The following is an 11,727-nucleotide window of genomic DNA, read 5'->3' on the forward strand; positions in this document are numbered from 1 at the left end:
ATGGGAGTGGTAGTAGATGATTGCCTCTCTGACTGTAGGCCTATGACTACTGGAGTGCTGCAGGGATCGGTGCTGGGTCTGTTGTTGTTTGTCATCTATATCAATGATCTGGACGATAATGTGGTAACCTAGATCAGCAAATCTGTGGATCACACCAAGATTGGACAGCGAGGAAGGCTATCATGGCCTGTACCAGGACCTGGACCAGCTGGAAAAAGGGCTGAAAAATGGCAGACAAGTGTGAGGAAGGTAGGACCAACCAGGGTAGGCCTTACACAGTGAATAGAGGCACTGAGGAGTGTGGTCTAACAAAGGGATCTGAAAATGTGGGTCCATCATTCATTGAAAGTGGTGTCGCAGATAGATAGATTCGTAAAGAAAGCTTTTGGCACACTGGCCTTCATAAATCAATGTATTGAGTGCAGGAGGTGGGATGTTACGCTGAAGTTGTATAAGATGTTGCTGAGGTCTAATTGGAGTAGAATGCGCAGTTTTGGTCACCTACCTGCAAGAAAGAGTACAGAGAAAATTTACAAGGATATTGTCCTGATTGGAGGACCTGAGTTATAAGGAAAGATTGAAAAGGTTAGGACTTTATTCCTTAGAACATAGAAGATTGAGAGAAGATTTGATAGAGGTATACAAAATTATGAGGGGTGTAGAGAGAGTAAATGGAAACAGGCTTTTTCCACTGAGACTACAACCAGAGGTCATGGGTTAAGGGTGAAAGATGAAAAGTTTAAGGGGAACATGAGGGGAAACTTCTTCACTCAGATGGTTGTGAGAGTGTGGAACAAGCAGCCAGTGCACGTGGTGTCAATTGAGCTCGATTTCAACATTTAAGGGAAGTTTGGATAAATACATGGATGGTAGGGTTGTGGAGGTGTGGGTCCCTGATGATGATGTGTTTGATACAACATCGTGGGCTGTACGGCACTGCACTGTTCTACATTCTAATACGCAGGGCGGAGAGGGATATAGACCACTGTTTTTAATTGTGAATATTGTGTATCTGATGCTCAGTGCCGGAGATGCTGCAGTAAGTACACTTTTAATTGCTTTTGGCTTTGATGTTCTGGATTTCCAGAATCTGCAGAATATCTTGTGTTTAAATTTCAGATATGTTTATTGTGCATATGACAATAAATTTGACTCTCTGTGTACAGGCAGAAGGGATTTAGAGTCATACAATCAGGCCGTTCGGCCCATCCCATCCATGCCGAACCAGTTAAACTGCCTAGTCCAGTCCCATCGACCATATTCCTCCACAACCTTCCCATCCAAACTCCTCTGAAATGTTGAAATCAAAATTGCACCCATTTGCACTGGCAACTCGTTCCATGCTCCCACTATTTTCTGCGAGAAGTTTCCCCTCATGTTCCCCTTAAACTTTTCACCTTTCAGCCTTAACCCATGACCTTAATTGTAGTCCCACCCAACCTCAGTGGAAAAAGGCTATTTGCATTTACCCTATCTATACTCCTCATAATTTTGTATACCTCTATCAAATCTCTCAATCTTCTACATTCTAGGGAATAAAGTCCTTCAATCTTTCCTTATAACTCAGGTCTTCCAGTACCAGCAACATACTTGTAAATTTTCTCTATACTTTCAACCTCATTTACATTTTTCCTGTGGGTAGGTGACCAAACAGCACACAATACTGCAAATTAGGCCTCACCAACATCTTGTACAACTTCAACATAACATCCCAACTTCAATACTCAGTACATTGATTTATGAAGGTCAATGTGCCAAAAGCTCTCTTTACAACCCCATCTATCTGTGACGCCGCTTCCAATGAATTACGGATCTGTATCATATATGGATTTGTTTCATATACATAAGACAATAAACTCGACTCTCTATGTACAGGGAGGAGAAATTTTAATTAGGTGCCATTAGTTATAATTAGTTCAAAACAACATTGATGGTCCATGTTCTAAACCATATCTAACAAACCAATTTCCCCCGGGATCAATAAAATATGACTACTACTACTACTACTACAACAACATAACGGTGATGCTGTGGTTTTCTGAAGTAACAGGGAGGGCTGAAAAGGGAGATGCAGTGATGTAGTCTATATGGATTTCCAAAAGGCTTTTCACAAGATACCACACTGAGGACGTTTGCCTTCAAGCCTAATTATCCTGTAACAGCAGTGACAGTTCTGGTTTAGGATGCCACTGTGAATCTCAGCGACTTCTGGCTGGTGACCGATGAAACAAGAAAAACATCTAAATACGTTGTTATTCACACTTCTTTTCTGGTAAATGATCATCACAAGCAATAGCCTGTAACTTCCCTTTGGACTGGGAGGCGATCCGACGTGGCAGAACCGGGGTGAGGCGAGGCAGCAGGCCTGTTGCCAAGATCGGGGAAGACCCGAGGTTCAATGGACTTAAGAGCTGGGCCGAATCAGAAAGGTCCTGTACAGGCTGAATCAAGGCAACAGGGTCCAGATCCCACAGCACGTCAAAGCCACTGAACCCGATGTTTGGACGGTGACTTAGGTGCAGGGCCGAATTGAAAAGGTCACGGCGAGATGAGGGATGGGCTGTTTCTGCAGCCTGCTCCGCTCTTGCACTGAAGAAAGGATCTGTGGCCCAGACCCACTGTGGACCAGCTCAGAACAATATTTGCTTGTGCTGGCATTTTTTTTATTCTCTGCACATTGGGGAGACTTCCTTTGTTTTTTTTTTTGAGTTTCTTTGTTTGTGGCTGTCTGTTAGGAGACAAATCACTATTTTTGAACGTTTTGTACCCAGGCCCCAGAAGAACACTGTCTAATTCAGCTGTATCTATGTATAGTTTGAATGATAATTAAACTTTTTGATTTGACTTGAATCTCAAGATTGTATAATATATACTTATTTCGATAATAAGTGTATTTTGAACTTTGAAAGAGGATGAGAGTACAAGTAAATGGAGAGTTTCAGAGTTGACAGGTCGGTGCAAAGACCACTGGGGAGCCTTTTCTCCTACATACTAATGACTTTAACAACAGAAGAACACTTTGGAACTGAGACGAGATTGTGTTTCAGGGAATGCTTCCGTGTCAGCTGTCGCCTGGAAACCAGCTGCACTGGGTTATCACGCCGGGCACTCACACGGGTCACAATGCTCACGGCAGAAGGACTCATCAGAATAACTCCAGGGCCAGTGGGAGGGTGGCGGGCGGCGGGCGGCAGGATGGATCAGTGATATCTGTTTTCTCTTGAATGTGGAAGGTGAAGAGATGATCTAATTGAGAGATGGAAGGATAATTGAAGAATGTTTGGGGATGTTTTTATAGAGGGCACAGAGATGTTGGTGGTAAAACTGCTGCATCACAGAGACATCAGTCCAATCCTGGCCTCATCTGCTGTTTATGTGGAGTTTGCACGCTCTTCCCATCACTTCATGAATTTTCCCCAGGTGCTCCAAATCCCTCTCCCGCCCCACTGCCCACATGCTGTGGCACAGATTCCTGAGCTATCGGATTCCAAGGTGCTATTTTCCAAAAGAAAATTCCATTTAAGTGGAGGATTGTCTGCCTTCAATTTGAATCCTTACCTGGGATTCTTTCAGGATCTGCTGGCCCCACCAAACGGGGTTGACATCCACCACGATAACCAGGAGGTTCACATCTTCATCTGTTCGGAAAATTAAAGGAAAATGTGGTCACCAATGACTGGCTGTTGAATATTGTGGTATGCCTTCAGAGAGCAACAGTATAATAGGCTCTTGATATCAGGGTGTCTGCGAGGCTCCAGTGCCAGGAATCAGTCCTGTTCCAGGATGAGATGGAAGTTATTGGGCAGGGTGCTGAGAGGATAATAATGAAGAAGTGGCATTTGCCCTCACAGAGACTACAGCACTGATGTGACCCCACATCCAAGTGTCGGGCTCTGGTGGTCTCAGAACCTCCTAACCATTCAGATTCTCCAATTCCAATCCCTTACACATAACTCATTCCTTTCGCTCCAGCCCGATAACTCAAAGTTCAAAGTAAGTTTATTATTAAATGACATATATCTCGCCATATACAACCCTCAGATTTGTTTTCTTGCGGGCATACTCCGTAAATCCAATAACCATAATGGAATCAATTAAAGCAACACACACAAAACGCTGGAGGAACTCAGCAGGCCAGGCAGCATCAATGGAAAAGATTGCAGTCGACATTTCGGGCCAAGACCCTTCAGGACAGTCCTAACAAAAGGTCTTGGCACAAAGCGCTGACTGTACTCTTTTCCACAGATGCTGCCTGGCCTGCTGGGTTCCTCCAGCATTTTGTGTGTGTTGCTTGGATATCCAACATCTGCAGATTTTCTCTAGTTTGTGATAGAATCGATGAAAGACTGCACCCAACAGGATGGACAAACAGTACAATACAAAAGACATAAACAGTACAAATACAAATGAAAAGAAGAAAATAATAATAGTAAATAAATAAGGAATAAATATTGAGACCATGAGATGAAGAGCCCTTGAAAGTGAGTTTACTGGCTGTGGAAACAGTTCAGTGACGGGGCGAGTGAAGTTATCCCCACTGGTTCAGCAGCCTGATGGTTGAGGGGTAATAACTGTTCCCGAACCTGGTGGTGTGACTCCTGTACCTTGTTACCACACAATCCTCACAACTTATGCTCTCCTTTCAACACAACCCTTTAAAATCCATTAAAGAACTTAGTGGGTCAGGCAACATCTTTGGAAGGAAATGGACAGTCAGTATTTCAGGCTAAGACCCTTCATCTGGCCTTTTATTCAGGCAAAGAAAGAGGTATGTTTAATGTCATTTCCAGTACACAAGTGTAAAGGAGAATGAAATAACTGTTACTCCAGATTCAATGCAGCACAAAAAAAACACACAATAAGATAAAGAACCCAATAATAATAAAAAGCACAGTAAATATAAATACATGAGATAGCTAATATACATAGATTGACTGTATGCCCATAAAGTGATGCTTGACACAGGAGTGTCTGTACATAAAGTGACTCAGACAGGAAAAGATAAAGTAGTGGTGGTTGGGGTTGCGGAAGGGTGGTCTAGTGGGTGGAGGTGTCAATCAGCCTTACTGCATGGTGAAAGTAACTGTTTTTGAGTCTGGTGGTCCTGGTGTGGATGCTACGTAGCCTCCTCCCTGAAGGGAGAGGGACAGACAGTCCATGAGCAGGGTGGGTGGAAGCCTTCATGATGTTACTGGCTCTTTTCTGCATTTATGTCCATGATGGTGGGTAGGCTGGTGCTGGTGATGTGTTGGGCAGCTTTGACAACCCGTTGTACAGCCTTCCTGTCTGCCGCAGTGCAGTTTCCATACCATAGGGTGGTACAGCGGGTTAGAATGCTCCAAACTACAAATGTAGAATGATCAGTAGGGATATGCAAAGTCCATCTGTCTTCAGCCTCCTCAGGAGGTAGAGGCATAGGTGAGATTTCCTGACTGTGTGGGATGTATTCTGGGGCAGTGGGTGAGGGTCAGAGAATGTCGAATCTTTGTTGGTGGAGTTAAGAAATTGCAAGGGTTAAAAAACCATTATGGGAATCAAATAGTAGCCAAGATGTGGGGCTGAGATTGCAAAGGGAGCTGGAAAAGGCATGTAATAAGCGTAATGTCACAATTGTAATGGGGGACTTACAATATGCAAGAGGATCGGGAAAATCAGGTTGATATAGGATCGCAAGAGAGGGAATTTGTTGAATCCTTATGAGATGGCTTTTTAGAGTAGCTTGTGTTTGAGCCTACTCAGGGAAAGGCTATCTTAGATTGGCTGTTGTATAACAACCCAGATCTTATTAGGAACCCTTAGGAAACCGTGATCATAATGTGATTGACTTCATACTGCAACTAGAGAGGGAGAAGTATAAGTCAGAGGCATCAGTATCACAATGGAATAAAGGGAATTCCAGAGGCACGAGAGAGGAGCTTGCCCAGGTGGATTGGTGGAGGATACTGGCAGGGATGATGACACAGCAGAGATGACTGAAGTTTCTGGGAACAGTTCACAAGGCGCAGGATAGAGATGTCCCACAGAGGAAGAAGTTCTCAAATGGCAAGGGTAGGCAACCATGGTTGTCATAGGAAGTTAAGGACTGCATAAAGGCCAAGGAAAGTGCATATAAGGTAGCAAAAGTGAGTGGGAAATTGGATGATTAGGAAGCTCTGAAAATCCAAAAAAAAGCAACTAAAAAAAGCTATAAGAAGGGAAAAGATGAAATATAAGGGCAGACTAGCCAATAATATAAAGCAGGATACCAAAAGTTATTTCAGTTATATAAGGAGTAAAAGGGAGGTGAGAGTTGATATTGGACCACTGGAAAATGATGCTGGTGAGGAAGTATTGGGGACAAAGAAATGGTGGATGAACTTAATGAGTATTTTGTATCTGCCTTCACTGTGGAAGGCACTAGCAGTGTGCCAGAGGTCTGTGAGTGTCAGGGAGCAGGACTGAGTGCCATCGCTATTACAAAGGAAAAAGTGCCAGGCAAACTCAAAGGTCTTAAGGTGGATAAGTCACCTGGGCCAGATGGACTACATCCCAGAGTCCTGAGATAGGTTGCTGCAGAGATATTGGGTGCATTGGTCATGATCTTTCAAGCATCACTTGATTCTGGCATGGTCTCGGAGGACTGGAAGATTGCAAATGTCATTCCACTCTTCAAGAAGGGAGGAAGGCAAAAGAGAGGAAATTATAGGCCAGTTTGCCTAACCTCAGTGGTTGGGAAACTGTTGGGGTCTACTATTAAGGATGCGGTTTCAAGGTACTTGGAGACTAGTGATAAAATAAGTCAAGGTCAGCATGGTTTCTGTAAAGGGAAATTTTGCCTGACAAATCTGTGAGAGTTCTTCAAGGAAGTAACAAGCAGGGTGGACAAAGGAGAGGCAGTAGATGTCACTTACTTAGATCTTCAAAAGGCATTTGAGAAAAGGTACCACATGAGGCTGCTTAACAAGATAAAATTCTATGGTGTAACAGGAAAGATACTGACATGGATAATGGAATGGCTGACAGACAGGAGGCAGTAAGTGGGAATAAAAGGGTTTTTTTCTGGTTGGCTATGAGTGACTAGTGGCGTTCCTCAGAGGTCAGTATTGGGACCGCTACTTTTCACATTGTTTGTCAATGATTTGGATATTGGAATTGATGGCTTTGTGGCAAAGTTTGCAGATGATACAAAGATAAGTGGAGGGATAGGTAGTGCTGAGGAAGCAATGTGATTGCAGCAGGACTTAGACAAATTGGAAGAATGGGCAAAAAAGTGGCAGGTGGAATATTGGGAAATGTATGATAATGCATTTTGGTAAAAGGAATAATAGTGTGGACTATTACCAACATGTGGAGAAGGTTCAAACATCAGAGGTACAGAGGGACTGGGAGCCCTCATGCAAGACTCCCAGAAGGTTAATTTACAGGTTGAGTCTGTGGCAAAGAAGGCAAATGCACTGTTGGCCTTTATTTCAAGGGGAATAGAATATAAAAGCAAGGAGAGAATGCTGAGCCTTTATAAGACCCTAGTCAGGCCGCACTTGGAGGATTGTCAACAGTTTTGGGCCCCATATCTCAAAAAGGATGTATTACCATTGGAGGGAGTCCAGAGGAGGTTCATGAGAATTATTCTAGGAATGAAGAGGTTAACGTATGAGGAGCGTTTGGCAGCTTTAGGCCTGTACTCACTGGAACTTAGAAGAATGCAGGGGATCTCATTGAAACCTACCGAATGTTGAAAGGACTAGATAGGGTGGACGTGAAGAGGATGTTTCCTTTGATGAGGGGATCCAGAACTAGAGGGCACAGCCTCAAAATTGAGGAGCGACCCTTTACAACAGAGGTAAGGAGGAATTTTCTTTAGCCAGAGAGCAGTGAATCTGTGGAATGCTCTGCCACGGACTGTGGTGGAGGACAAGTCTGTGAGGATACTTAAGGCGGAAGATGATTTTTTCCTGATTGGTTAGAACAACAAAGGATATGGCGAGAAGGCAGGTGTATGGGGTTGAGTGGGATCCAGGATCAGCCATGATGGAATGGCGAAGCAGACTCGAAAGGATGAATGGCCTAATTCTGCTCTATGTCTTATGGACCATACTGTGATTGGGAATTCTAACTGGTTATTTAGTGAGATCTGTGATCTTCATTAGATTTCAACCAACTCTCACTGGAAGTAAATTCCCCAAGTGCAGGCAAACATCAGTGTGGAGGGGTTATCAGAGGGAGGGAATGTGAGGAGAAGAGCAATGAAGATGGGGGGATAGAGGGAGGGGAGGGTGGGGGAGATGGAAGGGATAAGGTGGATGAAGGTGTATGGAGGATGAAGAAGAGGGGTAATGAAGGGGTGTGGGATTAGGGGTAGGGGAATGGGGTAGGGAGTAAGGCAGGGGAGGGGAGCGTGGTGAGAGGGAAGGAGTGGAGAGAGGAGATGAGGTGGTTGATGGAAGGAGGGAGAGGGTGAGGTGAGAGTGTGCAAGGGATGTAGGGAATGAGGCAGGGGATGGGAATGTGGTGGAGAGGGGATGAGATGGTGAGAGTGTGCAGGGATGAAGAAAGGGGTGTGATTTAAGGGATTGGGTGGGGTATAGGAGGCAGGGGAGGGGAATGTGGTGGTGAGAGTGTGCGGGGATGAAGAAAGGGGTGTGATTTAGGGGAATGGGTGGGGTACAGGAGGCAGGGGAAGGGAATGTGGTGGTGAGAGTGTGCGGGGATGAAGAAAGGGGTGTGATTTAGGGGAATGGGGTGGGGTATAGGAGGTGGGGGAGGGGAATGTGGTGGAGAGAGGGGATGAGATGGTGAGAGTGTGCGGGGATGAAGAAAGGGGTGTGATTTAGGGGAATGGGTGGGGTATAGGAGGCAGGGGAGGGGAATGTGGTGGTGAGAGTGTGCGGGGATGAAGAAAGGGGTGTGATTTAGGGGAATGGGCTGGGGTATAGGAGGCAGGGGAGGGGAATGTGGTGGTGAGAGTGTGCGGGGATGAAGAAAGGGGTGTGATTTAGGGGAATAGGCTGGGGTATAGGAGGCAGGGGAGGGGAATGTGGTGGTGAGAGTGTGCGGGGATGAAGAAAGGGGTGTGATTTAGGGGAATGGGTGGGGTATAGAGGCAGGGGATGGGAATGTGGTGGAGAGAGGGGATGAGATGGTGAGAGTGTGCGGGGATGAAGAAAGGGGTGTGATTTAGGGGAATAGGCTGGGGTATAGGAGGCAGGGGAGGGGAATGTGGTGGTGAGAGTGTGCGGGGATGAAGAAAGGGGTGTGATTTAGGGGAATGGGTGGGGTATAGGAGGCAGGGGAGGGGAATGTGGTGGTGAGAGTGTGCGGGGATGAAGAAATAGGTGTGATTTAGGGGAATGGGTGGGGTATAGGAGGCAGGGGATGGGAATGTGGTGGAGAGAGGGGATGAGATGGTGAGAGTGTGCGGGGATGAAGAAAGGGGTGTGATTTAGGGGAATGGGTGGGGTATAGGAGGCAGGGGAGGGGAATGTGGTGGTGAGAGTGTGCGGGGATGAAGAAAGGGGTGTGATTTAGGGGAATGGGCTGGGGTATAGGAGGCGGGGGATGGGAATGTGGTGGAGAGAGGGGATGAGATGGTGAGAGTGTGCGGGGATGAAGAAAGGGGTGTGATTTAGGGGAATGGGTGGGGTATAGGAGGCAGGGGAGGGGAATGTGGTGGTGAGAGTGTGCGGGGATGAAGAAAGGGGTGTGATTTAGGGGAATGGGCTGGGGTATAGGAGGCAGGGGATGGGAATGTGGTGGAGAGAGGGGATGAGATGGTGAGAGTGTGCGGGGATGAAGAAAGGGGTGTGATTTAGGGGAATGGGTGGGGTATAGGAGGCGGGGGAGGGGAATGTGGTGGTGAGAGTGTGCGGGGATGAAGAAAGGGGTGTGATTTAGGGGAATGGGTGGGGTATAGGAGGCGGGGGAGGGGAATGTGGTGGTGAGAGTGTGCGGGGATGAAGAAAGGGGTGTGATTTAGGGGAATGGGCTGGGGTATAGGAGGCGGGGGAGGGGAATGTGGTGGTGAGAGTGTGCGGGGATGAAGAAAGGGGTGTGACTTAGGGGAATGGGTGGGGTATAGGAGGCGGGGGAGGGGAATGTGGTGGTGAGAGTGTGCGGGGATGAAGAAAGGGGTGTGATTTAGGGGAATGGGCTGGGTATAGGAGGCGGGGGAGGGGAATGTGGTGGAGAGAGGGGATGAGATGGTGAGAGTGTGCGGGGATGAAGAAAGGGGTGTGATTTAGGGGAATGGGTGGGGTATAGGAGGCAGGGGAGGGGAATGTGGTGGTGAGAGTGTGCGGGGATGAAGAAAGGGGTGTGATTTAGGGGAATGGGTGGGGTATAGGAGGCAGGGGAGGGGAATGTGGTGGTGAGAGTGTGTGGGGATGAAGAAAGGGGTGTGATTTAGGGGAATGGGTGGGGTATAGGAGGCAGGGGATGGGAATGTGGTGGTGAGAGTGTGCGGGGATGAAGAAAGGGGTGTGATTTAGGGGAATGGGCTGGGGTATAGGAGGCAGGGGATGGGAATGTGGTGGAGAGAGGGGATGAGATGGTGAGAGTGTGCGGGGATGAAGAAAGGGGTGTGATTTAGGGGAATGGGTGGGGTATAGGAGGCAGGGGAGGGGAATGTGGTGGAGAGAGGGGATGAGATGGTGAGAGTGTGCGGGGATGAAGAAAGGGGTGTGATTTAGGGGAATGGGCTGGGTATAGGAGGCAGAGGATGGGAATGTGGTGGAGAGAGGGGATGAGATGGTGAGAGTGTGTGGGGATGAAGAAAGGGGTGTGATTTAGGGGAATGGGCTGGGGTATAGGAGGCAGGGGATGGGAATGTGGTGGAGAGAGGGGATGAGATGGTGAGAGTGTGTGGGGATGAAGAAAGGGGTGTGATTTAGGGGAATGGGCTGGGGTATAGGAGGCAGGGGATGGGAATGTGGTGGAGAGAGGGGATGAGATGGTGAGAGTGTGTGGGGATGAAGAAAGGGGTGTGATTTAGGGGAATGGGTGGGGTATAGGAGGCAGGGGATGGGAATGTGGTGGAGAGAGGGGATGAGATGGTGAGAGTGTGTGGGGATGAAGAAAGGGGTGTGATTTAGGGGAATGGGTGGGGTATAGGAGGCAGGGGATGGGAATGTGGTGGAGAGAGGGGATGAGATGGTGAGAGTGTGTGGGGATGAAGAAAGGGGTGTGATTTAGGGGAATGGGTGGGGTATAGGAGGCAGGGGATGGGAATGTGGTGGAGAGAGGGGATGAGATGGTGAGAGTGTGTGGGGATGAAGAAAGGGGTGTGATTTAGGGGAATGGGCTGGGGTATAGGAGGCAGGGGATGGGAATGTGGTGGAGAGAGGGGATGAGATGGTGAGAGTGTGCGGGGATGAAGAAAGGGGTGTGATTTAGGGGAATGGGCTGGGGTATAGGAGGCAGGGGATGGGAATGTGGTGGAGAGAGGGGATGAGATGGTGAGAGTGTGTGGGGATGAAGAAAGGGGTGTGATTTAGGGGAATGGGTGGGGTATAGGAGGCAGGGGATGGGAATGTGGTGGAGAGAGGGGATGAGATGGTGAGAGTGTGTGGGGATGAAGAAAGGGGTGTGATTTAGGGGAATGGGTGGGGTATAGGAGGCAGGGGAGGGGAATGTGGTGGTGAGAGTGTGCGGGGATGAAGAAAGGGGTGTGATTTAGGGGAATGGGCTGGGGTATAGGAGGCAGAGGATGGGAATGTGGTGGAGAGAGGGGATGAGATGGTGAGAGTGTGTGGG

At 47.5% G+C, this 11,727-nt stretch overlaps 1 protein-coding gene across 3 annotated transcripts in view; it reads right to left on the reverse strand.

The window, feature by feature from the left end:
* The window catches only part of gtf2h3 (general transcription factor IIH, polypeptide 3), a 31,289-nt gene that overhangs the window by 18,755 nt on the left and 807 nt on the right, over nucleotides 1-11,727 (reverse strand). The window contains exons 1-2 of one of the 3 annotated variants that reach the window (XM_072240738.1): nucleotides 7,706-8,160; nucleotides 3,559-3,638 (exon numbers count right to left, since the gene is read on the reverse strand). Coding sequence is in view for 2 of the 3 variants with exons in the window: in XM_072240735.1 (XP_072096836.1) it covers nucleotides 3,559-3,638; nucleotides 7,570-7,597 (108 nt within the window). In the remaining variant the exon portion in view is untranslated. Of the gene's footprint in view, nucleotides 1-3,558; nucleotides 3,639-7,569; nucleotides 7,612-7,705; nucleotides 8,161-11,727 lie in introns of those variants that run through there. The other 2 variants (XM_072240735.1, XM_072240737.1) reach the window with 2 other exon arrangements.

This window comes from Mobula birostris, chromosome 22 (assembly GCF_030028105.1).
Source record: "Mobula birostris isolate sMobBir1 chromosome 22, sMobBir1.hap1, whole genome shotgun sequence".
In the NCBI taxonomy this organism is placed as follows: domain Eukaryota; kingdom Metazoa; phylum Chordata; class Chondrichthyes; order Myliobatiformes; family Myliobatidae; genus Mobula; species Mobula birostris.